This window comes from Myodes glareolus, chromosome 23, assembly GCF_982192425.1.
Source record: "Myodes glareolus chromosome 23, mMyoGla1.1, whole genome shotgun sequence".
Classification (NCBI taxonomy): Eukaryota; Metazoa; Chordata; class Mammalia; order Rodentia; family Cricetidae; genus Myodes; species Myodes glareolus.
This window is the reverse complement of record NC_142048.1, coordinates 30319567-30345958: the sequence shown is the minus strand read 5'-3', so window position 1 is coordinate 30345958 and position 26392 is coordinate 30319567. Positions and strand designations below refer to the sequence as shown.

General features: G+C 38.3%; 2 protein-coding genes and 1 pseudogene across 2 annotated transcripts; all 3 read right to left on the bottom strand.

Moving 5' to 3' along the window:
• Window positions 1-6243: 6243 nt before the first annotated feature.
• Window positions 6244-10649, bottom strand: LOC125405263 (disintegrin and metalloproteinase domain-containing protein 26A-like). Its single transcript, XM_087900758.1, has 2 exons — window positions 10484-10649; window positions 6244-8803 (listed from the first exon to the last, which is right to left on the bottom strand). The coding sequence occupies exon 2, from the start codon at window positions 8631-8633 to the stop codon at window positions 6438-6440; it is 2196 nt and encodes a 731-aa protein (XP_087756884.1). The 5' UTR covers window positions 8634-8803; window positions 10484-10649; the 3' UTR covers window positions 6244-6437.
• Window positions 10650-21557: 10908 nt separating this feature from the next.
• Window positions 21558-23956, bottom strand: LOC148118325 (disintegrin and metalloproteinase domain-containing protein 26A-like). The gene has a single exon (XM_087901002.1). It carries the CDS (start codon window positions 23950-23952, stop codon window positions 21733-21735), a length of 2220 nt encoding a protein of 739 aa, XP_087757128.1. The 5' UTR covers window positions 23953-23956; the 3' UTR covers window positions 21558-21732.
• Window positions 23957-24008: 52 nt separating this feature from the next.
• Window positions 24009-26392, bottom strand: part of LOC125413976 (disintegrin and metalloproteinase domain-containing protein 26A-like) — a 29669-nt pseudogene continuing 27285 nt past the window's right edge.

The following is a 26392-nucleotide window of genomic DNA, read 5'->3' as shown; positions in this document are numbered from 1 at the left end:
TTACAAACTCTAAAAAAATCTCTGCTTTGTTTCTGCTCCACCCCAGGTTCTCTGGCTATCAAAATACATCCAAGCAGATGTACAGACAGTGGAATACTCTTTCCTTGTCCCCACATTTGCAATTATATACAATTTTACTCCCATATTTCATCCCTTGCCTTTCTTCCTTTATTAATGTATTATTGTCTATCTTTGAGCAGTCAACTGTCACCTCTGCACCTGCGATGCAATATTCATTTCATGAAATTCCTCACGTTATTCCTCTGTACCACTGACCCCGAGACCATGCCTTATATATCCTGCATCCTAAGCCACACATTGCAGGCCTATCTACTGAGGAACAGCCTCTATGAAATTTCTACATTCCAGGATAGGAGTGGGAGGATTAGACTTATTAAGCAAAAGGAACAGAGACATGAGAGAAATAAGAGGCAGAAAAACATAATAGCATCAGGAGGGAAGTTCAGTGAATACTGAATTCTGAATCTGTCTCTGTTTATTTCCACATGCTTATGTACTTCACTCCAAAAGGGGAGGGTGGATGCAACAGACTTCAGAAACATGATATAGAGAACAGACTTGAATTCTCTGACTTTTGGTTCAGGTAGAGCATATCTACCTCTATAGTGAAAATACTAAGTAACCACAGGACAGAATCTCTTGTTTGTAGCCATATCTGTTTTTAAACAACTTTAAAAGAGAAAAAATAAGCTTGAACTCTCTGACTTCCAGTCAAGGTGAAATAGGCGAATATCTCCAGGCCCTCATAATTAGGTTCATTCCTAGATGTTATATTTTCTTTAAGGCTAATGTGAAAAGCAGTGTCTGTTCCAGGAGCAATGTAGCATAGTCTCAGATCAGCATCTGACTCCCTGTCCAGTGGGTTTCCTTGAGCAAGGCAGCTGTGGAAATACTCTCTCACTTGGCAAGGAGCAGTAGTCCACTGAAGCTGCAGGGCGATTGGCAAAGAAAGTCCCCAGACTATCTTGATACAAAATATACAGCTTTAATAAACAGAAGTAAGACTTACAACAGCTTACACCAGAATCCACAAGATCTGTCTGGATGCAGGAGCCAGGCAAAAAGAGGGCTAGTGGAGCAAGCTTGCTAGGTTTATAGGCAGGCTTTTGCCTGAGGGCAGCACGTCCCAAAAACAGAATGTGAATGGCTGAACTTCACTATCAGTCCACAGACCAGTGTAGGAATTTGCAAAACTGATGCAACTTGCAGGCTCTCTTCTGTCTCATTGTGTTGGCGATTCCTTGGGCAGTTTTTCGTGTTGCTTTGTCAGTCACACAAGCAACAGTTGTAATTTCCCACTGGAAAATAAGTTCCTTTTCAAACGTTTTCCCCTAAAATTCAGCAGGGGGTTAATGCTTCTCAAATCTCTTGTTTGGAATTACTAACTTCAACTTTCAATCCAGGTAGCTTTTCTGACTCAAAGGAGGTAATTAGGTACATATAAGAAAGCAACACTTGGAGCATTAAGCATATCTCACAGTTCTAGAAGGGAGAGTAGAGCATGCATACACAGAAGAGGGAAAAGGCTTAGGGAATACACATAGTGCCAACTGTTGAGAGTAAGTTTCTTGGACACCAAGCATAGAATCATTGGTAGAATCTGGTATGCTCCAATAGGAAAAAAAAATACAATGCAAAATGTAGGATGGATAGATCCAACTTTACCATGCATAAGAGCTTAAGTATGGTTGGTTTAGTGAAATGGGAAAAGAGTGCTTCGTCAAAGTCTGCCTTTTTTTTTCAGAGAGATTGAGACAAGGGACCCTCTTGTAGGAAAAGAGAACTGTATAAAAACATATCTTGCAGACATGAAAGAATTTTCTTGGTTTGAGTATTGTTATCCTTCAAGCACTGAGCCCATGTGTTTTGCTTTTTATTTTGGTAACTGCAAGTAGCTGCCAGTTGACTGAGCGCTGGGAAAACAGGAGATCTGACTTGATATCTATGTGTAGAAAAAGGTTGTGCAGGGTGAAGGAAGGAGTATTTGGGGAAGCGTAAAGGAGTGCAATGTGGGCTTTCATAGTAATCCTGATGTATTCCTTAAATTATGATGTATTTGTTAAAGTGAAAGATAGAAGGCAAAAATAAAGGTGTTCATGTAACCCTTGTAATAAAAAGTCTGTTTGAGTATGAATACAGATGGCCTGAGCTATTCAGGATCACTTGAGTGCAATTCACTTGGTGGTCAGAAGTTTGCCTTGTGCTGAGGTCGCCTCCCCAACCAAGAATCTGAACCTGAGTTGAGACTGGACCCTGATTGGATGGCATCACAAATAAGAACCTGAAGTAGGTGTGTATTGGGACTGAAGAAGATAGGCTTCTGTGTAAGGATGCTGCAGACCCAATAGGAGAGCCCCTGGGAGGGACAGGTAATCAAGGAACTTCTGAGAAATGAGTGTCGTGTTCCAACAGAAACAGAACAGTGTGGTTCAAAGGAACTTGCTCTTTATGCAAATATCATTAAGCATATGGTTAAAACAAAAGGTTTAAAAACTTCTTTGAAAGCTCAAAACTGTGAGCCTATTTTCACCCTGTCTGAAGGTCAGAAAGTTTGAGGTTGCACAAAATTGTTGGCAACAACTAGGGTCGTACATTTTGATCTAGAGTGTGGTTACTTGGCCTTTTTGACATTAAGATAGTGCATACACGGTCAATTTTAGATGTAAGAGCTAGCTAGCAATACACTTAAGCTATTGGCCAAAGAGTATTGCAAATAATATAGTTTCTGAGGGATTATTTTGTGGTCTGGGTAGTTGGGAATGAGGAAGCAGTCTCCGCCTACGTACTCCACTCTGACCAATAGTCAGGATACTCAAGCATACTTCTGCTCCTTCTTTTGAAACGGAAGGCTTGACCTTGAAAGTGACTGCCTTCAGGATATTTGGTCTTGGGTAGGATTTACTGTCTAAACAGCAGAATGCTAATGACTTTTTGGCTCATAGTATTGAGGCAAGTAACTATTCTAGTTCTTATTTGTACCGTGTTAAAGGAGTCTTTTTTCTTCTTCCCCCACTTTTATTAGGGTATAAAATGTATGGAAAATTAAACACAGATAAATTTCAGTGTTCATTGGAACTTTTTTCCTGACTATCCTATGTTTTATGTTTTATTAATTTCACTTGTGTCTGTGTTCTCTTTACTATTTTTCTAATTCCCATGCCCCTACCTGGTAAGTGGTAATTTTGTAGACTCTGGTCTCCAACATTCCACTAGTCAAGTTATGGAGTTTTGAAAGTTCATTAAAGAAGTTGGTTCTTGGTTTCCTTGGAGGGAACATTTGAACTCAGTGTCTAGAGGCAAGTAGGCAATGACCTTGAAACTTACTACTTAGAACATGGGGAACCTAAAATGCTTATTATTACCTTTACTTTGTGGTATTTGGTTTATGTTTCTGTGACCCCAGTGCAGGGGTAGCTTCTTTGGTATCCAAATGAATATTACATAGAGGAACAAAAGAAGTTTTGTGGCATTCCCTCACACGTCTCAGCTCCAACTGTTCCCTTCACAAGACAGTAAGCTGAATAAGGAAGAAGAGGAAAATGGTCCAGAGGGGACTAAGCCTCATCTATGTCTCTAGTTCAAAGGTTTGGTGTTTTTCATGTTCTCTCATATTTAAAGGTGTTGCATGGCATTTCTCATTTCTTGTGTGTTCCTTTCTTGTATTCAAAAATTATGTTCCTTGCTGATTTGGCCTACATACTCTGCTTTATCTTCAAACTCTGATCTTCTCTCCTCTGCTTGATTCATTCTTTAAGTAAGGCGTTTCTTTGAGTTTTGCTGTTGAGTTATTGAGTTTTTCAAGGATACCTTCTTTTCTGCAAATGTCCTTTTTAATCTTTCTATTTCTCGATTAAATTCTGTTCTCAAGTCCTGAATTGACTTCTTCATATCTGTTAATCTTATGTTTGTGTTTTCTTGGGTATCTCTTAAGGGTTTAGTCTCCTTATGTTCTTTCTCTGTAATTTGCTTGAGCTGTTTATTCTTTTTTTAAAAAAAAATCCTCATGTTTTTTAAATGGATTTTATGATTTTTTATATATATTCTTTATTACAGAGTTTATCTAACCAATTCACATTTACAAAGACTTCTTCAGGGCCTCTAGGACTTGGAGAGGCAGCAATGGCTTGATCATTAATGCTGTTGATACTGTGCCAATAACATCTGGGCACATGGACTTCTTTTGTTAGTGTTGAGTTTGTTGTGGCATATTGGTTGAATCTAGATATTGGAAATGGCTTGTAAGGAATGAAATGAGGTGGACAGTGGGTAATGGACTAATTTCCAGGATGTGCTTTCTCTTCCAAGCTTTGAGTCTGAGGGTATTTGTGGCTTCAGGGCAAGTTTAAAAATGTCATGGGAGAGTCATAAGGATTGTAGGATAGGCAGGGAGGTTCCTGGCCCAACTCTAGAGGTTCTTTGCGTTTGCTGTGGAACCTGGGCAAATCTGATGTGTTGCAGAAAAGGCTTTGATAAGAAATTAGGTGAACTAGCTTAGGTTACAGTCTGGAAGAGGAGTCTGGGTAACTTGTGTGGTATTGAGAGTTGGCTCAGATGGGACCAAAGGTTGGTTGCGGGATAGGAGGCCTTTTCAGAAGCCTCAACCTTCAACATAGTGCAGGCTTGTTTGGTCAGATTATGTTGGGCACACAACATGAGATGTGGTACTTGCCAGAAATCTAGAGTCCACCTATTGCAAAAGCAGAGGTGTCCAGACTGGGTTTGGCAACTGCTAATGGCGCCAGGGCTAGATAAAGTATACTGAAGAAAAATACAAATAGCACGATCAGAAAGAGTAACTAGGCTAGACTCTTGATATGGAGTCGTGTTTTGGAGACAGCCTAGAAGGGACCTATGGGTAGATGCACATAGGATGGTATTTGGAGAAGCCTAAAGCATGGTTATTGTGCAGGATGAGTAGTTAGATTAGTCTGGGAACCAGAAATTGATTTGAGGACATGCTTTTCTCTGCATATAATTTTTAAAAACATTTAATAAGGAATTTTAATTTTATCTCAAAAGAATACAAGATTCGCTTCTATTTATTTAACTGGACACAAATTTGTCAATATCCTCATGACTTTATTTTGTCATGAAGGTGAGTAATTGTTGAGCATCATGACTTACTATTTTTAGATATAGATTTAAAATAAATAATAGCCTAGTTTAAATTATCTTTCCATATTAGTAAAGGGAAATGATGAGAGTCAGATTTCAACATAGGAGTAAAGTGTGGTACGTTTCCATCATTAGAAATACTCATCCTTGTGTTGACCAGCACACCAGCTGAATTGTGTGGCTCTCTATCCAGGGACTAAAGATCAAACGGAAGTAGATGTGATAGTCATTCATAGTTTTGAATGCTTTCCTTGGCAGTAGATGGCTCAGAGACCAGACTTCTAGATGTGTGTTTCCTAGTTCTGCTGACTCTCTAGAGCTGACAATGGCTTTGAGCTGGCTAAATTTATATTAATCAGACACAAGGTATAGTCATCTGGGCAGAAAACCTTGACTGAGAAAATGCCCCCATAAGATCAAGCTGCAGAGAGGTCTGCAGAATATTTTCTCATTTACTGATGGATGGAAATATCCTTGCTCTCCTTCGGTGGTGCCACTTCTGGGCTGTTGATGCTTGTTTGTATAAGAAAGCAGGCAGTGCAAGGCAGGAGGACGAAGCCAGTAAACAACACTCCTTCTTGGCTTCTGCCTCAATTCCTGCCTCCAGATTTCTGCTCCTTTAGAGTTCCTGTCCTGACCTCCTCAGATGATGGATAATGATAAGGAAACAAGAGTCAAATGAATCCATTTTAGACCTGACTTGCTTTGGTAATGGTGTTTCATAATAGCAATAGTAACCTTAACTAGAACAGGTTTGTTGGTGAGTTTTCAAACCCGTGTTAAAAATCATGTGCAGAGTGAGCGCAAATGATACCATCCAGATGAGAGCTGAGACACCAGCAACCATGCTGTGAACCTCACCTCAAACCACTTTCTCAACTTTCAGAACTCACTCTGGCTCTCCTTACGGGTAGATTCTAGCAGACAGAAATTGCCACAAGAAAACTGAATTTGGAGATTCCTTCTCTCTAAGTGACAGAGCAGAATGCAAAGGGGAAGAGGTTTAGATGTGAGAGAAAACAAATGCAAAGAAATATATACAGAGGACCTTGGTGGAACCTATAATCATCACCAACAGATATTAATTCTATTAAAAATGAGGCAATATATTGATCATAATAAAGAAAAGTATAAATGTGGTAGATTCTTCTTTTATTTGATGGTGAATTGTTTTGATATTCAAACAAGGAGGTCTCCAGGATTTCTGGTCTGGAATTTCTTACACACACAGTGATATTTCTATGTTCAGAAGTCTACAAACTAATACATGATGGATTTTCGGTAGAGTAAATATTTTGTCATTATCTCTTTTCCTCGGTATTTTTGTCATCGACATCAATTTTGGCATCATCGATGCCAGGTTCAGGTTCAGTATTTGGGTATAACATTTCCCTGAGTTTGTGGCGGAATTTCTTTCTTGTAATTAGGAATATCAAAAGAAGTAACAAAACCAAAAAAAAAACATCTAAAAAAACCGGTATGAGCTCACCCACCTTGGACTTCTTAGGAGATATCTTTGGAGGAGGTCCACTGTCTATACTACCTCCAAAGCCACTTAGTAGACAGTGTGGTGGCTCCCAGTTGACATCACAATGGCAGTGATGTTTATTGTTACAGACTCCTTTCATATTGCACTGAAATACTGAACAGTTACTTAATAAAACAGACTTATGAACGCACTTCCTGTTAATGCATAATTGATTTTTGCCACAACCTGTCCCATCTGTCACTGCTGCGCTGTCTTCTAATGTCATTCCAAAATGATAGTCCATACTCCAGCAGTTGACATTATTGAGGTGAGTCCAATGCACTGTTTCATGGCTTCTCCTAAGTGGAATCTCTGTTACATTTTCACACTGAATGCGTCCACAGAGTACATCAGCATCATCGCATCTTTTGTACTTATAGCTGTCGTTACCACAGTTACCAAAACGGTCACCCTGTTTGTTCATTTTCACATAGCAATCCTTATTTGCACTCCTGGCTGTTTTGCCAAACAACCTCTGACAGTGTTCTTCCCGTTTAGGACATTTCATTTTATAGCAATAGCCGTCACCCCCGCAAGGGCTTCCATCTTTCTTGTACACGTCTTCTGGACACTCAGCTGAAGTACCATTGCACCACTCTGGAAGGTCACATTCATTCTTCTGTCTTCTACACACTGTTCCTGGTGGTTTGAACTTGCAGTCTTTGCAGCAAAGCCCTCGAGCACATTCAGCATTAGGTTTAAACACACAGCCTTCGCTGCAGCACAGATCATGAAGACAGGATGCCAAGGATCCACAGTCACACTGCTCTCCTTCCTCGACCACATCATTCCCACAGAAGGTTACGAGTATATCTGGATAATTATTCAAACAATTTCTTCTGGTAATTGTGGAAAACATCTGCTGATAACTGCAGTTGCTGAACTTAGGGTTATCAGATATTGATCCGGACATTATACATTTTTTTAACCCACATGTACAGTATTCCTCATCATGATACATACCCAAATTATGACCCATCTCGTGGGCTATAATGAATGACAGGTCTGATAATTTATTAGACATGAAACTGTTAACTGCACAATTATATTCTGTGCAAACTGTACCCACAAAAGCTAGCCCTAAAGTTCCACCATAACCTTGCCTGGCAAAAAGATGTGCAAGATCATGTCTAATGACATTGCCAAACACTCTATCCTTCCAATCGCAGAAATCACCTAGGACTTTGCCCATACCGTTTGTTACATTGACTTCGTTTGTTTGGGTCCAAACTTGCAGTGTAGTTATAATCACACTAACATCTATCTGAAGATAATAACCATTTAGTCTGTTGACAATTTCAAACATTTCTAGCATGCAGGTTGTGACATTATTTTCTCTATAAACGTATCGTTGATTATCTACCACCACAAAATATTCAAGATACTTGTGATGGGTCCACCAGTTCTCATAGTGGCTTTGCATTAGTGTGGAGTCTTGGCTTTCTTGAATCCTCACTTGTCGTGTTATCTCTTCGTCTGTTAACCCACATCTCATGGAACGCAGTTCTGAATCCTCCCTGTCTATTCTATATATGAGATGTTCAAATGTGGAGGTCAGATTCTTTGGCATGATTTCATAAGCTGTGCCATTTATCTCTAGTATGCCTTGCAAACTCCCTAAACAGGTGTTAATAATGATGGTGGACTCTGGGTCTCCATCTACATGGCCGTGGTAATAGCAGTCAGTCTTCACAAAAGGCTGCTCTGCGTGGAGATCACCTTGGTCAGTGTAGGTGAGCAGTAAGAAGTTTCTGGATATAAAGTATTTCGTGGGTTTCATGGTGATAATGTGTCTCTCTCCTCCAAAGCGCAGGCCATAGGACAGCCACCCTAGAGAACTATCATGTGTCCTAGTATCAGTGACCCTCACGGGTATCACTACTTCAGGAGGGCTACTGTACTTAGCATGTACAGTTGGTGACCATGCAGAAAGAAAGTGCAGCATCCACAGGCAAAGCTGAAAGACCATAATTCTATCATGGACCAGGACTCCATCCACAGTCAGTATGTCCTATTAGAGAACGAAGGAGGAACAGGAGAAAAACCTCACTCTCCTAGTCCTCAGCTAGTCTGGTTGTGTGCAGCACTGGCCCTTTGTTGTATGTCTTGTGGCAGAGTTGATCCATCAGACCAGCAGGGCTAAAAGAAACAGAAAAGAAGGGCAGCCATAGCCATATGTAAATCAGGATAAAGTCAGATTAGAGAACAAATGAGCAAAGAACTGGCTAAAATCCATTAGTCTTTGTTCTAAGGTCTTTCAACGTTGTGCTCGGGAAATTTTGTTTAAGTGTGATAGAATACACTTTGCCCCTGTACAAATATGTTTCTAATACTCTCCTAACTCTTTGTAATATACTTACAATTTTGAATAACTTGCTGTCATTTTCACATTGTCCCTGAATGTTCTAATTTTAAACCTTTCCTCAACAGCAACTGTAGATTTCCTTAGCTGAACAAATAAGATTATCTTTTTTATATTCATATATATATATATATGTATGTATATATTTAAATTGTAACCCTCTTCAAACACTGTCTTGCTCATTAAGTACATTTGTAAGCTCCTTTCCCTCTCTCAGGCTAAAAGTTACTCTCATTTGTATTTTCCATTTTTAAAAGATATTGTTTCACATGAGTGTGTACAAGAGTGTGAATAAGAATCCTGCGTGGATGCCAATATATGTTTGGAAAGCTTAGTTCATCTTGGCTAGTGAGACCTCAGAGGATATTTATCTTCTTTGAACAGTTCATTCTAAAGTTTAATATTTTTATTGGTTTGTTATTTGCTTGCTTGCATTTATATAAGCCTGTGTGTATATATGAATATGTGTTGTGTGTGCATGTGTGTCTGTGTTTATAGAATCCAAGAATTGGCCATGTAAGTCATTCCTTAGGGCGCAACCACCTTGGGTTTTGACACAGGGTTGGTCACAGGCATGGTGTTCATTAGAGAGGGAAGAATGACTGGCCAGCAAGTCTTAGCAAACTGCACATTTCTGCTTCCTCCTTGCTGACATTGCAAGCACAGGCCATTGACCTGGTTTGTTAGACAGGTTTCAGGGATTCATTCTCATGCCTGTATGCTCTTGGATCATTGATTTAACCAAATGTGCAATCTCTCTTCTCAGCTACCATCACCTTTAGTGCATTGTTATTTTGAAAAATTAGTTAAGGAATAATATGCATAACTATAAAGTGCTAAGAGCCTACATAAGTAAAAATAACCATAAAAGACATTTAAGGACAGTCTCGTGAAACCATGATTAAAACCCTGACACGTTGGTCACAATCCAAAAATGCTTCAATTTCTATTTGATAATTATTATAGAAAATGTATTTCTGGTGTAGAGAAAAGAATTACGTGTTAAAAATGTACCATTTTGTGACTGTGCCAAGAAGAGTATGTCCGAATTAATGACTAAACCTATTGAAGTAGATAAGTTAAGAAACAAAACTTATAGAAAAAAATTGAGCAAACTGAATCTTGCATTTATTAAACTACTTACTGCATAAAATGATTGTAGCTTCCAGAATTCTAGAGAAATGATATGTTTTATCCAAAATTTTGTACAAGAATAACAATCTAGATTTCATGTTAACTCTCAGATATCATTTTTTAAGTTTTTTTCTGCCCTGAACTTCAAATCAATAACTAGCCAATTTACTACCCAAGCTCTATAATTTTAGATGTATTAAATCACACTAAAAACTCAAGAATCTCCATTATAAAATAGAAGAGAATGGAAAAATATTTAAAGGATTAAATATCATCCCCAATTATGAACAATTGTCCAGGAATTAATGGATGTATGCATTTACCTCTTAAATATTTGTGTTTCTGTCCCTTGTAGAATCTTCTGAAAACTTATCATCGGGTGAAGTGATGCCCATGTTCCTTTCTGGTTAGGGTCTTTTACACAAAATATTTTAAAAATCCATCTTAGGAGCAAAGGTTTTTGTTTGAGAATGAACAAGGGAATACAAATCTTTTATTTGTTACCTATGGCGTAAGTTCTAGATTCATGAACCTGGCAACAAGAGTCTCTCATTTAATAGAACCTGGCAACTGGTGAAATTCTTCCCAACAGTTCCTCTTCCACTTCAATCAAGGCTATTTGGATTTTATCTTCCACCTCAGTAAGTCTCACTCTCTTGTCAGCATATGTTATGCTCTGGGGTCTTCAAGGTAAATAAATCCCCTTTCCTAACTTACAGATTTTCCCACACACTGTAAAATCAGCTGAACACTCTTATTTTTGTTCATATAATAATCATGTTCCCATTTATTTTCTCTGTATTGACGCTAATAAGGAATATTAAAAGCAGATCATATTCTAGAAAATAATTCCACTCCTTGAAAAAAAATGCTCTTAGGAAAATGAGTGACTGCTTTGTGTCTTCTGTGGCCACTGTGTATCGTGGAGACATAGACCACCTGCACATGTGGATTCATTGTCTATTTCATCCAACAGCTTTTAAAATAATGCTTGAAATGATTTTGGGATGGGTGCAGAACCGTGTAGGATAAATTTCTTTAGCAGTGAACCAGGTGATATTTGATAGAACATCAATCTGAGAGCCATGTATTTCATAGTTTCATGAGGAAAAATGGGCAGAACACGTTTATTCGCTAATTAAGATCTCTAATAATTGGGAACTTGGTAACCTACTTGTGTGCTTCACTGATCCTTCCAGTTTTTAAATTATTATTTTCTTTGAGAATTTTATACTTTATATATATTTTATTCCATTTTCCCCCTTCTGTGACTACTCCCAGCTTCATCCCCTCTTCCCACCCAACTAACTTCATGTTCTTTGTCTGCCTTAAAACAAAACAAAGCAAAGCAAAGCAAACCAACAAAAGAGAAAAACAAAGAAAATAATGCTAAATCCTTGAGTCTGCTTTGTGTTTGCCATATTAGATGTGACCATTGTGGCTGCCATGAAGTGAACTAGTGAGTGTGGCTGATTTATCCCATTCCACTCCATTGAAGACCATTGATTTTTTTTTTTTGTCTCCCAGCAACTTTTTCTTGCAAATAACAACGAGGCTTGGAGTGGGGGGTTTTAAAAACACATTTTGTAAGCTTTTTGATACAACGTATTTTGATCATGTTTATCAGGAGTTGTACTTTGTGCCCAGTTCTTATTGGAATTCTGTATGGATTGAGCTTATGCAGGTCTTTTTGTCACTCTTTCTGTGAACTCGTATGAGTCTGTGCTATTGTATCTGGAAAAAGCTACTTCAATAATGTCATCTATCACCTCTCTCTCGTAGAATCTTGTTATTCATGTTTCCAGAAGGATCTCTAGCCTTCAGGAGACAGGTTAAATAAAGTCATCCCTTTTAGGGCTGAGCACTCCTAAGTCTCATAGACTTCAGTTTAGGTCTCTCTGTTATTTACTGTTCACTGCATCTTATAGGTTGATGAGAAGAAATAGTGGGAAATGTTTATTTGCTGATTAAGATTGGTAAAGTCTGGGAGCTTGGTGACTTATCCATCATCTACCCTTATATTTTTTTATTCTTGTTTATTTGAGAATTTTTTACTTTATATTTAATTACATTCTTTCCCATTGTGCAACGTCTCCCAGATCCATGTCTCTTTCCATCCCACTCAACTTCATAATCTTTCTCTGTCTTAAAAGAAAATAGTCCCATCCCTAAGAGGAAGAAGACACCAAGACATCTAAAGTCCAATTAATGTTTGTTAATTTTATGTGATCATTGTTTCTGCCCACAAATGAGTGAGTGAGGTTGATATATCTAGTTACACTCCACTGAAGAAAATCAAATTTTCATTTCCTCGCACTTATCTCTTGAGAATAACTTCTAGCTAGGAGTGGCATTTTTTAAACATCTTTATTTTGAAGGGGGATTGGTGAGGGATTTTTCCCCCCATACATATATTTTCACCATGTTTGCTAGGGGTGGCACTTTATGCCCACTTCTTTCTCTTGTTTGAATTCTGTCTGGATTAGCTTGTACCGTTTTTTTTTTTTTCCCTCACCCTTTCATTGAGTTCATAAGTGTGCCTGTTCTATTACGTCGGGAAAATGAGGCTTTCATAATCACCCATCATCTCTCGCTTTTAGAATCTTTCCATTCCCCTTTCCACAATAATCTGTGAACCTTGAGAGCAGAGCTTTGTTAAAAAGCCATCCCATTGATGACTGAGAACTCCAAACTATCTCACTTTCTGTATATTGTTCAGTGCTATTGGCCATGCTGGAGGAGCAGCAGGATGGAATTGAAGTTCCAGGTGTCAGCCCAACAGAAGGGAATCCTCTGCTGAACCATTCTTGTTCAGGCAAGGTCACGGAACTGCAGACCATGGAATGTCTTTTGTTTCTGCTGTGTCTTTACATGTCTGCTGCGGTTCTCTTTCTCTGGTATCTAACACGGTGTGAGGGGACATAGATATATCTGCACCGCCTGTAATATAGTCTGTTTATGTCTTGAAAACATCCCGTTCTACTGGCTTTTTTACCTGCAAATTCTCAAGAAGATGACTCCTCCCTAAGCTGTACTATCTAATTTGATAATAATAATAATAAAAACTTATACAGAGCTTCGATAAATAAAAATAAATACAAAGATACGTTTCACAGCCAGAGTCTGTGAGTCTCACCTGAAGAGCTGCATGGTTGTAGTTGAAGATAATGACTAACAGTTGTGTCCTAGTAGCTTAGTTAGTTTAAACTCTTTTAACATTAATGTCTGGAAATGCATTCACTGTGCATTACAATAAAACAAAACTTTGAAAATAACAAAGTTAGACTAAAATGTCTTTATTAGATACCTCTGAGGTGAAAACCCCAAGAAGACAATCTAAAGTTTTAGAAAGGCACACAATTGAATGCGGAAGTCTCTAAGGTCAGGGAGCAAGAACAAAGCCATTCAATTATTACTGGCTGATGTATGCTCCTTGCTAGGTTTGGTTGATGACCAAGGGTGATGATTAATTCCTTATACCCATTCATTTCACCCTCAATCTTCTGGTACAAAAAAAGGAAAAAAAAAAGCTAGTAATAAATGGATATGCACCTTGAAGATTTAATAGAACTGACCGATTCTTTTTCATATACACAAGTTTAAATTTGTGATTCCTTTAAGATTCTTTATAAGATTACCTTTCAAGATATGTAATAAAGTAATTGGCCCCTTCTTTGTAACTGCAAAATGCAACCTGCTAGTAAGAGACATGACAAGAACACCTTGCTTGTCCACACAGTTAATCTTTTATAAGTTGGTTAGGTATGAATGTATGTGGATTCTTGGGATAACATATTTTTCACCTGTAATACATATAATGTTTAGCCACATGAGGGAGATGAAAACAAACATGTTTTTCTCTATAACCATTTACTTGAAGAATGGAATGCAGCCATTTTGACTCTTGAACTGCCTGGGAGAGTCTGTTGGGGTATAAAAGCTGTAAAACAGCATGAGAGGGGAGAATGAATAAAGAAAGAGAGAGAATACAGAAGGAAGTCACCAAGAGAGTTTGTTAGTGCCCTTTTCCCTAGCTCTCTTGAGATCGAAATGTTCAGCTTCACTGACTCCGTGGATTATTATCAAATTCCTGTGCACTGCAGGCTGACCCCCAGACAGTGGTAGTTCAGCTTTGGTCTCTGCCTTATTTACTATCCATTGCTTGGAGAAGCTCCTTTGTTGAGAGTTGTGTGAGTCTCTGATCTACAGGTAGAGCAATATATCATCAGGAGTCATTTTATTCAATAGTCATCAAGTGCCAATGGTTGTAGGTGTCAACCTGTACCACATGACTTAGTTAGTCTAAACATAAACAATATCAAGTATGGAGTTCCATATCATAGAGTGTAACTTAAACCTAATCAAAGGGGCCTGGTGAATCCCAGAACATTGTCACTAATATTTCCATATTTCCACTAGTGAGTCACTGTGCACATCTTTAGGCAAGTCATTAATATAGTTATGTTACATATAGCTATGTTAGCATAGTTGTGGTAAAACTAGGGAAGTCTGATGGTTACTTCTCTGTTCTTGAAGAATATATGCCACTTTTAATGGAATGAATATGAATTTTTTTTGGTATGTGTGAAACCTTTCGTTTACAATCATCTGAATTTCCCCATGTTATATGCCTTAAGTATGTGTTATCATCACCATTAGTTGTAGTGGGTAACTAGTAACATTTTCAATATCTGTAGTGATTGCGGGACCATGAGACCACTTGGAAACAATTCAGGAAGATGTAGTCTTCCTGACTATGGGAGTGGAGGATGACCAGAGGTGGGATTACCTTTTTAAATTGGTCTAACAGTTTTCAGCTACAACCAAAATCCAAATTGTCTTATACATATCAACTCTAAGGACTTACCATGTCAAATTTTTCTCAGACAAGTTGTAATCTTTTTCTAATCGGTAACATCTTCATATGAACTAAATCAATTAAAAATGTTAATAGATCAATACCATAATTCTAACATAAAAATTAATAATAATCATAATTTGTCAAGTGACAATTCTTTTAAATTCATTGTAATCAAAAGATTTATGTGATGGGTGAGCTATGATTCTTTTTTCACACCTATAGACCTGAGGCAGCAAGTGGCTATGTTGCCAGTGTGGGGTAGAGAGCATAATATTTACAAACTCTAAAAAAATCTCTGCTTTGTTTCTGCTCCACCCCAGGTTCTCTGGCTATCAAAATACATCCAAGCAGATGTACAGACAGTGGAATACTCTTTCCTTGTCCCCACATTTGCAATTATATACAATTTTACTCCCATATTTCATCCCTTGCCTTTCTTCCTTTATTAATGTATTATTGTCTATCTTTGAGCAGTCAACTGTCACCTCTGCACCTGTGATGCAATATTCTATTCATGGAGTTCCTCACGTTATTCCTCTGTACCACTGACCCCGAGTCCATGCCTTATCTGTCCTGCATCCTAAGCCACACATTGCAGGGCTATCTACTGAGGAACAGCCTCTATGAAATTTCTACATTCCAGGATAGGAGTGGGAGGATTAGACTTATTAAGCAAAAGGAACAGAGACACGAGAGAAATAAGAAGCAGAAAAACATAACAGCATCAGGAGGGAAGTTCAGTGAATACTGAATTCTGAATCTGTCTCTGTTTATTTCCACATGCTTATGTACTTCACTCCAAAAGGGGAGGGTGGATGCAACAGACTTCAGAAACATGATATAGAGAACAGACTTGAATTCTCTGACCTTTGGTTCACGTAGAGCATATCTACCTCTATAGTGAAAATACTAAGTAACCACAGGACAGAATCTCTTGTTTGTAGCCATATCTGTTTTTAAACAACTTTAAAAGAGAAAAAATAAGCTTGAACTCTCTGACTTCCAGTCAAGGTGAAATAGGCGAATATCTCCAGGCCCTCATAATTAGGTTCATTCCTAGATGTTATATTTTCTTTAAGGCTAATGTGAAAAGCAGTGTCTGTTCCAGGAGCAATGTAGCATAGTCTCAGATCAGCATCTGACTCCCTGTCCAGTGGGTTTCCTTGAGCAAGGCAGCTGTGGAAATACTCTCTCACTTGGCAAGGAGCAGTAGTCCACTGAAGCTGCAGGGCGATTGGCAAAGAAAAGTCCCCAGACTATCTTGATACAAAATATACAGCTTTAATAAACAGAAGTATGACTTACAACAGCTTACACCAGAATCCACAAGATCTGTCTGGATGCAGGAGCCAGGCAAAAAGAGGGCTAGTGGAGCAAGCTTGCTAGGTTTATAGGCAGGCTTGTGCCTGAGGGCAGCACGTCCCAAAAACAGAATGTGAATGGCTGAACTTCACTATCAGTCCACAGACCAGTGTAGGAATTTGCAAAACTGATGCAACTTGCAGGCTCTCTTCTGTCTCATTGTGTTGGCGATTCCTTGGGCAGTTTTTCGTGTTGCTTTGTCAGTCACACAAGCAACAGTTGTAATTTCCCACTGGAAAATAAGTTCCTTTTCAAACGTTTTCCCCTAAAATTCAGCAGGGGGTTAATGCTTCTCAAATCTCTTGTTTGGAATTACTAACTTCAATCCAGGTAGCTTTTCTGACTCAAAGGAGGTAATTAGGTACATATAAGAAAGCAACACTTGGAGCATTAAGCATATCTCACAGTTCTAGAAGGGAGAGTAGAGCATGCATACACAGAAGAGGGAAAAGGCTTAGGGAATACACATAGTGCCAACTGTTGAGAGTAAGTTTCTTGAACACCAAGCATAGAATCATTGGTAGAATCTGGTATGCTCCAATAGGAAAAAAAAATACAATGCAAAATGTAGGATGGATAGATCCAACTTTACCATGCATAAGAGCTTAAGTATGGTTGGTTTAGTGAAATGGGAAAAGAGTGCTTCGTCAAAGTCTGCCTTTTTTTTTTCAGAGAGATTGAGACAAGGGACCCTCTTGTAGGAAAAGAGAACTGTATAAAAACATATCTTGCAGACATGAAAGAATTTTCTTGGTTTGAGTATTGTTATCCTTCAAGCACTGAGCCCATGTGTTTTGCTTTTTATTTTGGTAACTGCAAGTAGCTGCCAGTTGACTGAGCGCTGGGAAAACAGGAGATCTGACTTGATATCTATGTGTAGAAAAAGGTTGTGCAGGGTGAAGGAAGGAGTATTTGGGGAAGCATAAAGGAGTGCAATGTGGGCTTTCATAGTAATCCTGATGTATTCCTTAAATTATGATGTATTTGTTAAAGTGAAAGATAGAAGGCAAAAATAAAGGTGTTCATGTAACCCTTGTAATAAAAAGTCTGTTTGAGTATGAATACAGATGGCCTGAGCTATTCAGGATCACTTGAGTGCAATTCACTTGGTGGTCAGAAGTTTGCCTTGTGCTGAGGTCGCCTCCCCAACCAAGAATCTGAACCTGAGTTGAGACTGGACCCTGATTGGATGGCATCACAAATAAGAACCTGAAGTAGGTGTGTATTGGGACTGAAGAAGATAGGCTTCTGTGTAAGGATGCTGCAGACCCAATAGGAGAGCCCCTGGGAGGGACAGGTAATCAAGGAACTTCTGAGAAATGAGTGTCGTGTTCCAACAGAAACAGAACAGTGTGGTTCAAAGGAACTTGCTCTTTATGCAAATATCATTAAGCATATGGTTAAAACAAAAGGTTTAAAAACTTCTTTGAAAGCTCAAAACTGTGAGCCTATTTTCACCCTGTCTGAAGGTCAGAAAGTTTGAGGTTGCACAAAATTGTTGGCAACAACTAGGGTCGTACATTTTGATCTAGAGTGTGGTTACTTGGCCTTTTTGACATTAAGATAGTGCATACACGGTCAATTTTAGATGTAAGAGCTAGCTAGCAATACACTTAAGCTATTGGCCAAAGAGTATTGCAAATAATATAGTTTCTGAGGGATTATTTTGTGGTCTGGGTAGTTGGGAATGAGGAAGCAGTCTCCGCCTACGTACTCCACTCTGACCAATAGTCAGGATACTCAAGCATACTTCTGCTCCTTCTTTTGAAACAGAAGGCTTGACCTTGAAAGTGACTGCCTTCAGGATATTTGGTCTTGGGTAGGATTTACTGTCTAAACAGCAGAATGCTAATGACTTTTTGGCTCATAGTATTGAGGCAAGTAACTATTCTAGTTCTTATTTGTACCATGTTAAAGGAGTCTTTTTTCTTCTTCCCCCTCTTTTATTGGGGTATAAAATGTATGGAAAATTAAACACAGATAAATTTCAGTGTTCATTGGAACTTTTCCCCTGTACTATCCTATGTTTTATGTTTTATTAATTTCACTTGTGTCTGTGTTCTCTTTACTATTTTTCTAATTCCCATGCCCCTACCTGGTAAGTGGTAATTTTGTAGACTCTAGTCTCCAATATTCCACTAGTCAAGTTATGGAGTTTTGAAAGTTCATTAAAGAAATTGGTTCTTGGTTTCCTTGGAGGGAACATTTGAACTCAGTGTCTAGAGGCAAGTAGGCAATGACCTTAAAACTTAGTACTTAGAACATGGGGAACCTAAAATGCTTATTATTACCTTTACTTTGTGGTATTTGGTTTATGTTTCTGTGACCCCAGTGCAGGGGAAGCTTCTTTGGTACCCAAATGAATATTACATAGAGGAACAAAAGAAGTTTTGTGGCATTCCCTCACACGTCTCAGCTCCAACTGTTCCCTTCACAAGACAGTAAGCTGAACAAGGAAGAAGAGGAAAATGGTCCAGAGGGGACTAAGCCTCATCTATGTCTCTAGTTCAAAGGTTTGGTGTTTTTCATGGTCTCTCATATTTAAAGGTGTTGCATGGCATTTCTCATTTCTTGTGTGTTCCTTTCTTGTATTCAAAAATTATGTTCCTTGCTGATTTGGCCTACATACTCTGCTTTATCTTCAAACTCTGATCTTCTCTCCTCTGCTTGATTCATTCTTTAAGTAAGGCGTTTCTTTGAGTTTTGTTGTTGAGTTATTGAGTTTTTCAAGGATACCTTCTTTTCTGCAAATGTCCTTTTTAATCTTTCTATTTCTCGATTAAATTCTGTTCTCAAGTCCTGAATTGACTTCTTCATATCTGTTAATCTTATGTTTGTGTTTCCTTGGGTATCTCTTAAGGGTTTAGTCTCCTTATGTTCTTTCTCTGTAATTTGATTGAGCAGTTTATTCTTTTTTAAAAAAATCCTCATGTTTCTTAAATGGATTTTATGATTTTTTATATATATTCTTTATTACAGAGTTTATCTAACCAATTCACATTTACAAAGACTTCTTCAGGGCCTCTAGGACTTGGAGAGGCAGCAATGGCTTGATCATTAATGCTGTTGATACTGTGCCAATAACATCTGGGCACGTGGACTTCTTTTGTTAGTGTTGAGTTTGTTGTGGCATATTGGTTGAATCTAGATATTGGAAATGGCTTGTAAGGAATGAAATGAGGTGGACAGTGGGTAATGGACTAATTTCCAGGATGTGCTTTCTCTTCCAAGCTTTGAGTCTGAGGGTATTTGTGGCTTCAGGGCAAGTTTAAAAATGTCATGGGAGAGTCATAAGGATTGTAGGATAGGCAGGGAGGTTCCTGGCCCAACTCTAGAGGTTCTTTGCGTTTGCTGTGGAACCTGGGCAAATCTGATGTGTTGCAGAAAAGGCTTTGATAAGAAATTAGGTGAACTAGCTTAGGTTACAGTCTGGAAGAGGAGTCTGGGTAACTTGTGTGGTATTGAGAGTTGGCTCAGATGGGACCAAAGGTTGGTTGCGGGATAGGAGGCCTTTTCAGAAGCCTCAACCTTCAACATAGTGCAGGCTTGTTTGGTCAGATTATGTTGGGCACACAACATGAGATGTGGTACTTGCCAGAAATCTAGAGTCCACCTATTGCAAAAGCAGAGGTGTCCAGACTGGGTTTGGCAACTGCTAATGGCGCCAGGGCTAGATAAAGTATACTGAAGAAAAATACAAATAGCACGATCAGAAAGAGTAACTAGGCTAGACTCTTGATATGGAGTCGTGTTTTGGAGACAGCCTAGAAGGGACCTATGGGTAGATGCACATAGGATGGTATTTGGAGAAGCCTAAAGCATGGTTATTGTGCAGGATGAGTAGTTAGATTAGTCTGGGAACCAGAAATTGATTTGAGGACATGCTTTTCTCTGCATATAATTTTTAAAAACATTTAATAAGGAATTTTAATTTTATCTCAAAAGAATACAAGATTCGCTTCTATTTATTTAACTGGACACAAATTTGTCAATATCCTCATGACTTTATTTTGTCATGAAGGTGAGTAATTGTTGAGCATCATGACTTACTATTTTTAGATATAGATTTAAAATAAATAATAGCCTAGTTTAAATTATCTTTCCATATTAGTAAAGGGAAATGATGAGAGTCAGATTTCAACATAGGAGTAAAGTGTGGTACGTTTCCATCATTAGAAATACTCATCCTTGTGTTGACCAGCACACCAGCTGAATTGTGTGGCTCTCTATCCAGGGACTAAAGATCAAACGGAAGTAGATGTGATAGTCATTCATAGTTTTGAATGCTTTCCTTGGCAGTAGATGGCTCAGAGACCAGACTTCTAGATGTGTGTTTCCTAGTTCTGCTGACACTCTAGAGCTGACAATGGCTTTGAGCTGGCTAAATTTATATTAATCAGACACAAGGTATAGTCATCTGGGCAGAAAACCTTGACTGAGAAAATGCCCCCATAAGATCAAGCTGCAGAGAGGTCTGCAGAATATTTTCTCATTTACTGATGGATGGAAATATCCTTGCTCTCCTTCGGTGGTGCCACTTCTGGGCTGTTGATGCTTGTTTGTATAAGAAAGCAGGCAGTGCAAGGCAGGAGGACGAAGCCAGTAAACAACACTCCTTCTTGGCTTCTGCCTCAATTCCTGCCTCCAGATTCCTGCTCCTTTAGAGTTCCTGTCCTGACCTTCTCATATGATGGATAATGATAAAAAACAAGAGTCAAATGAATCCATTTTAGACCTGACTTGCTTTGGTAATGGTGTTTCATAATAGCAATAGTAACCTTAACTAGAACAGGTTTGTTGGTGAGTTTTCAAACCCGTGTTAAAAATCATGTGCAGAGTGAGGGCAAATGATACCATCCAGATGAGAGCTGAGACACCAGCAACCATGCTGTGAACCTCACCTCAAACCACTTTCTCAACTTTCAGAACTCACTCTGGCTCTCCTTACGGGTAGATTCTAGCAGACAGAAATTGCCACAAGAAAACTGAATTTGGAGATTCCTTCTCTCTAAGTGACAGAGCAGAATGCAAAGGGGAAGAGGTTTAGATGTGAGAGAAAACAAATGTAAAGAAATATATACAGAGGACCTTGATGGAACCTATAATCATCACCAACAGATATTAATTCTATTAAAAATGAGGCAAAATGTTGATTATAATAAAGAAAATATAAATGTGGTAGATTCTTCTTTTATTTGATGGTGAATTGTTTTGATATTCAAACAAGGAGGTCTCCAGGATTTCTGGTCTGGAATTTCTTACACACACAGTGATATTTCTATGTTCAGAAGTCTACAAACTAATACATGATGGATTTTCGGTAGAGTAAATATTTTGTCATTATCTCTTTTACTTGATATTTTTGTCATCGATGTCAGGTTCCTTTTTGCCATCGATGCCAGGTTCATTTTTGTCATCGATGCCAGGTTCAGTATTTGAGTATAAATTTTCCCTGGATTTGTGACGGAATTTCTCTCTTGTAATTAGGAATATCAAAAGAAGTAACAAAACCAAAAAAAAAAGAACTAAAAAACCTGGTATGAGCTTACCCACCTTGGACTTCCTAGGAGATATCTTTGGAGGAGGTCCACTGTCTATACTACCTCCAAAGCCACTCCGTAGACAGTGTGGTGGCTCCCAGTTGACATCACAATGGCAGTGATGTTTATTGTTACAGACTCCTTTCATATTGCACTGCAATATTGTACAGTTACTTAATAAAACAGAATTATTAACGCACTTCCTGTTAATGCATAATTGATTTTTGCCACAACCTGTCCCATCTGTCACTGCTGCGCTGTCTTCTAATGTCATTCCAAAATGATAGTCCATACTCCAGCAGTTGACATTATTGAGGTGAGTCCAATGCACTGTTTCATGGCTTCTCCTAAGTGGAATCTCTGTTACATTTTCACACTGAATGCGTCCACAGAGTACATCAGCATCATCGCATCTTTGGTAGTTATGGCTATCGTTACCACAGTTACCAAAACGGTCACCCTGTTTGTTCATTTTCACATAGCAATCCTTATTTGCACTCCTGGCTGTTTTGCCAAACAGCCTCTGACAGTGTTCTTCCCGTTTAGGACATTCCATTTTATAGCAATAGCCATCACCCCCGCAAGGGCTTCCATCTTTCTTGTACACGTCTTCTGGACACTCAGCTGAAGTACCATTGCACCACTCTGGAAGGTCACATTCATTCTTCTGTCTTCTACACACTGTTCCTGGTGGTTTGAACTTGCAGTCTTTGCAGCAAAGCCCTCGAGCACATTCAGCATTAGGTTTAAACACACAGCCTTCGCTGCAGCACAGATCATGAAGACAGGATGCCAAGGATCCACAGTCACACTGCTCTCCTTCCTCGACCACATTATTCCCACAGAAGGTGAGGTTCATGGTTACGACTATATCTGGATAATTATTCAAACAAGTTCTTCCGGTAATCCTGGAAAGCATCTGCTGATAACTGCAGTTGCTGAACTTAGGGGAATTAGATTTTGATGAGGCCATTATACATTTTTTTAACCCACATGTACAGTATTTATTATCATGATACATACCCAAATTATGACCCATCTCGTGTGCTATAATGAATGACATGTCTGATAAATTACTAGACATGAAACTCTCAACTGCACAATTACTTGATCTGCAAACTGTACCCACATAAGCTAGCCCTAAATTTTCACCATAACTTTGCATGGCATAAAGATGTGCAAGATCATGTCTAATGACATTGCCAAACACTCTATTCTTCCAATTGCAGAAGTCACCCAGGACTTTGCCTATACCGTTTGTTACATTGACTTCGTTTGTTTGGGTCCAAACTTGCAGTGTAGTCATAATCACACTAACATCTATCTGAAGATAATAACCATTTAGTCCATTGACAATTTCAAACATTTCTAGCATGCAGGTTGTGACATTATTTGCTGTATAAACATATCGTTGATTATCTACCACCACAAAATATTCAAGATACTTGTGATGGGTCCACCAGTTCTCATAGTGGCTTTGCATTAGTGTGAACTCTTGGCTTTCTTGAATCCTCACTTGTCGTGTTATCTCTTCGTCTGTTAACCCACATCTCATGGAGCGTAGTTCTGAGTCCTCCCTGTCTATTCTGTATATGAGATGTTCAAATGTGGAGGTCAGATTCTTTGGCATGATTTCATAAGCTGTGCCATTTATCTCTAGCATGCCTTGCAAACTCCCTAAACAGGTGTTAATAATGACGGTGGACTCTGGGTCTCCATCTACATGGCCGTGGTAATAGCAGTCAGTCTTCACAAAAGGCTGCTCTGTGTGGAGATCACCTTGGTCAGTGTAGGTGAGCAGTAAGAAGTTTCTGGATATAAAGTATTTTGTGGGTTTCATGGTGATAATGTGTCTCTCTCCTCCAAAGTGCAGGCCATAGGACAGCCACCCTAGAGAACTATCATGTGTCCTAGTATCAGTGACCCTCACGGGTATCACTACTTCAGGAGGGCTACTGTACTTAGCATGTACAGTTGGTGACCATGCAGAAAGAAAGTGCAGCATCCACAGGCAGAGCTGAAAAACCATAATTCTATCATGGACCAGGACTCCATCCACAGTCAGTATGTCCTATTAAAGAACAAAGGAGGAACAGGAGAAAAACCTCGCTCTCCTAGTCCTCAGTTGGTCCAGTTGTGTGCAGCACTGGCCTTTTGTGGTATGTCTTGTGGCAGAGTTGATCCATCAGACCAGCAGGGCTAAAAGAAACAGAAAAGAAGGGCAGCCATAGCCATATGTAAATCAGGATAAAGGCAGCTTAGAGAACAAATGAACAGAGGACTGGCTAATCAATTAGTCTTTGTTCTAAGGTCTTTCAACACGGTGCTTGGGTAATTTTCTTTAATTGTGGTAGAATACACTTTGCCCCTGTACAAATATGTTTCTAATTCTCTCCTAACTCTTAATATATTCACAATTTTGAATAACTTGCTCTCATTTCCACATTGTTTCTGAATGTTCTAATTTTAAACCTTCCCTCAACAGCAACACAGCAACTGTGGATTTCCTTAGCTGAACCAATACGATTGTCTTTGCTTTCGTACACACACACACACACACACACACACACACACACACAGTAGTCTTCTTCCAACACTGTCCTGCTCGTTGAGTACATTTGTAAGCTTCTTTCCTTCCTTGCTTTGTCATACTTGTGGGTGACAGAAACTTCTTAGGTTAAAAGTTACTCTCATTTGTATTTTCCATTTTGAAAAAAAATATTGTTGCACATGAGTGTGTACAATACTGTGAATAAGAATCCTGTGCGGATGCCAATATATGTTTGGATAGCACAGTTTATCCTGGCTAGTGAGACCTCAGAAGATATTTATTTTATTTGTGCAGTTCATTCTAAAGTTTAGTATTTTTTATTGGTTCATTATTTGCTTGCTTGTATTTATTTAAGCATGTGTATATATATGAATATGTGTTGTGTGTTTGTGTGTGCATGTGTGTCTGTGTTTATAGAAGCTGAGAACTGGCTTTGGATATCATTCCTAGGGCCTCATCCATCTTGACTTTTGACACAGTGTTGATCACAGATATGGTACTTGTTAACGATGGAAGAATTTCTGGCCAGAAAGCCTTAGCAGCTTCCATATTTCTGCCTCCTCATTGCTGACACTGCAAGCTGAGGTCATTGACCTGGCTTTTTATATAGGTTTCAGAGATTCACTCTCATGTCTTTATGCTCTTGGGTCATTGATTTTACCAAATGTGCAATCTTTCTTCTTGAGTACCATCATCTTTAGTATATTATTATTTTGAAAAATTAGTTAATGAGCATAGAGTGCTAAGCACCTACATAAGTAAATGCATCCGTAAATGACATTTAAGGACAGTACCATGAAACCATGATTAAAATCCTGACATGTTGGCTACTATCTAAAAATGCTTTGATTTATATTTGATAATTATTATAGAAAGTGTATTTCTCATGTAGAGGAAAGAATTATTTATTAAAAAATATGTCATTGCTGTTTTTGTGCCAAGAAAAATACATCAGAATTAATTACTAAAACTATAATCGTAGGCATGTTAAGAAACAAAACTTATAGAAAAAGTGAGGAAGCTGAATCTTGCATTTATTAAATAACTGTTTTAAATATTCTAGTATCCACAACTCTAAAAAATGATACAATTTTTCATTCAAAATTTGGTACGACAATAACAATCTAGATTTCATGTTAGCACTTAGATATATTCTTTTAGCTTATTTTTTTCTTTTCTGAGCCTCAAATCATCACTAGCTAATCAATTTACTACCATAGCTCTATAATTTAAGATGTATTAAATCACACTAAAAACTCTAGAATCTCTATAATAAAGTAAAAGAGAGTGGAAAATATCTAAAGGAAATTCCATACCCAATTATGAATTGTTGTCTAGAAATCAAGGGAGGTATTTATTCACCTCTTAAATATTTGTGCTTCTGTCCCTTGAAAATTTTCTGAAGACTTACCATCAGGTGAAGTGATTCCCATGTTCCTTCCTGGTTATGGTCTTTTTCACAAAACATTAATAAAAACCATCTTAGGAACAAAGGTTTTTCTTTGAAAATGAACAAGGGAACATACATCCATTATTTGTTAAACTAAGTTCTAGATTCATGAACCTAGCAACAGGAGTCTCTCCTTTAACAGAACCTGGCAACTGATGAGTTTCTTCCCAACAGTTTCTCTTCCACTTCAGTCAAGGTTATTTGGATTTTTTCTTCCACATCAGTTTCACTTCCTTAGTGGAAATAAATCTAAATATCCAAACAAAGTAAGTAATATATTCACAAGAAAACATTACAAAAGATCAATAAAAATATTACGTTTCTGACATGATTAAATTTATAAACTGTTATCCAGACAAGGTAAAAATGTAAAAGAGAAAGACAAGATTTAAGAGTAGTAAAAAGATGGATGGTCAATAACACATTTTATCTAGCATTACAGGAATGGAAAAACTCGTTTTGGAATAC

Bases quoted from the DNA above. Each gene is read 5' to 3' on its own strand.
- LOC125405263 (XM_087900758.1), bottom strand. From the start codon at position 8,633: ATGGTCTTTCAGCTTTGCCTGTGGATGCTGCACTTTCTTTCTGCATGG.
- LOC148118325 (XM_087901002.1), bottom strand. From the start codon at position 23,952: ATGGTTTTTCAGCTCTGCCTGTGGATGCTGCACTTTCTTTCTGCATGG.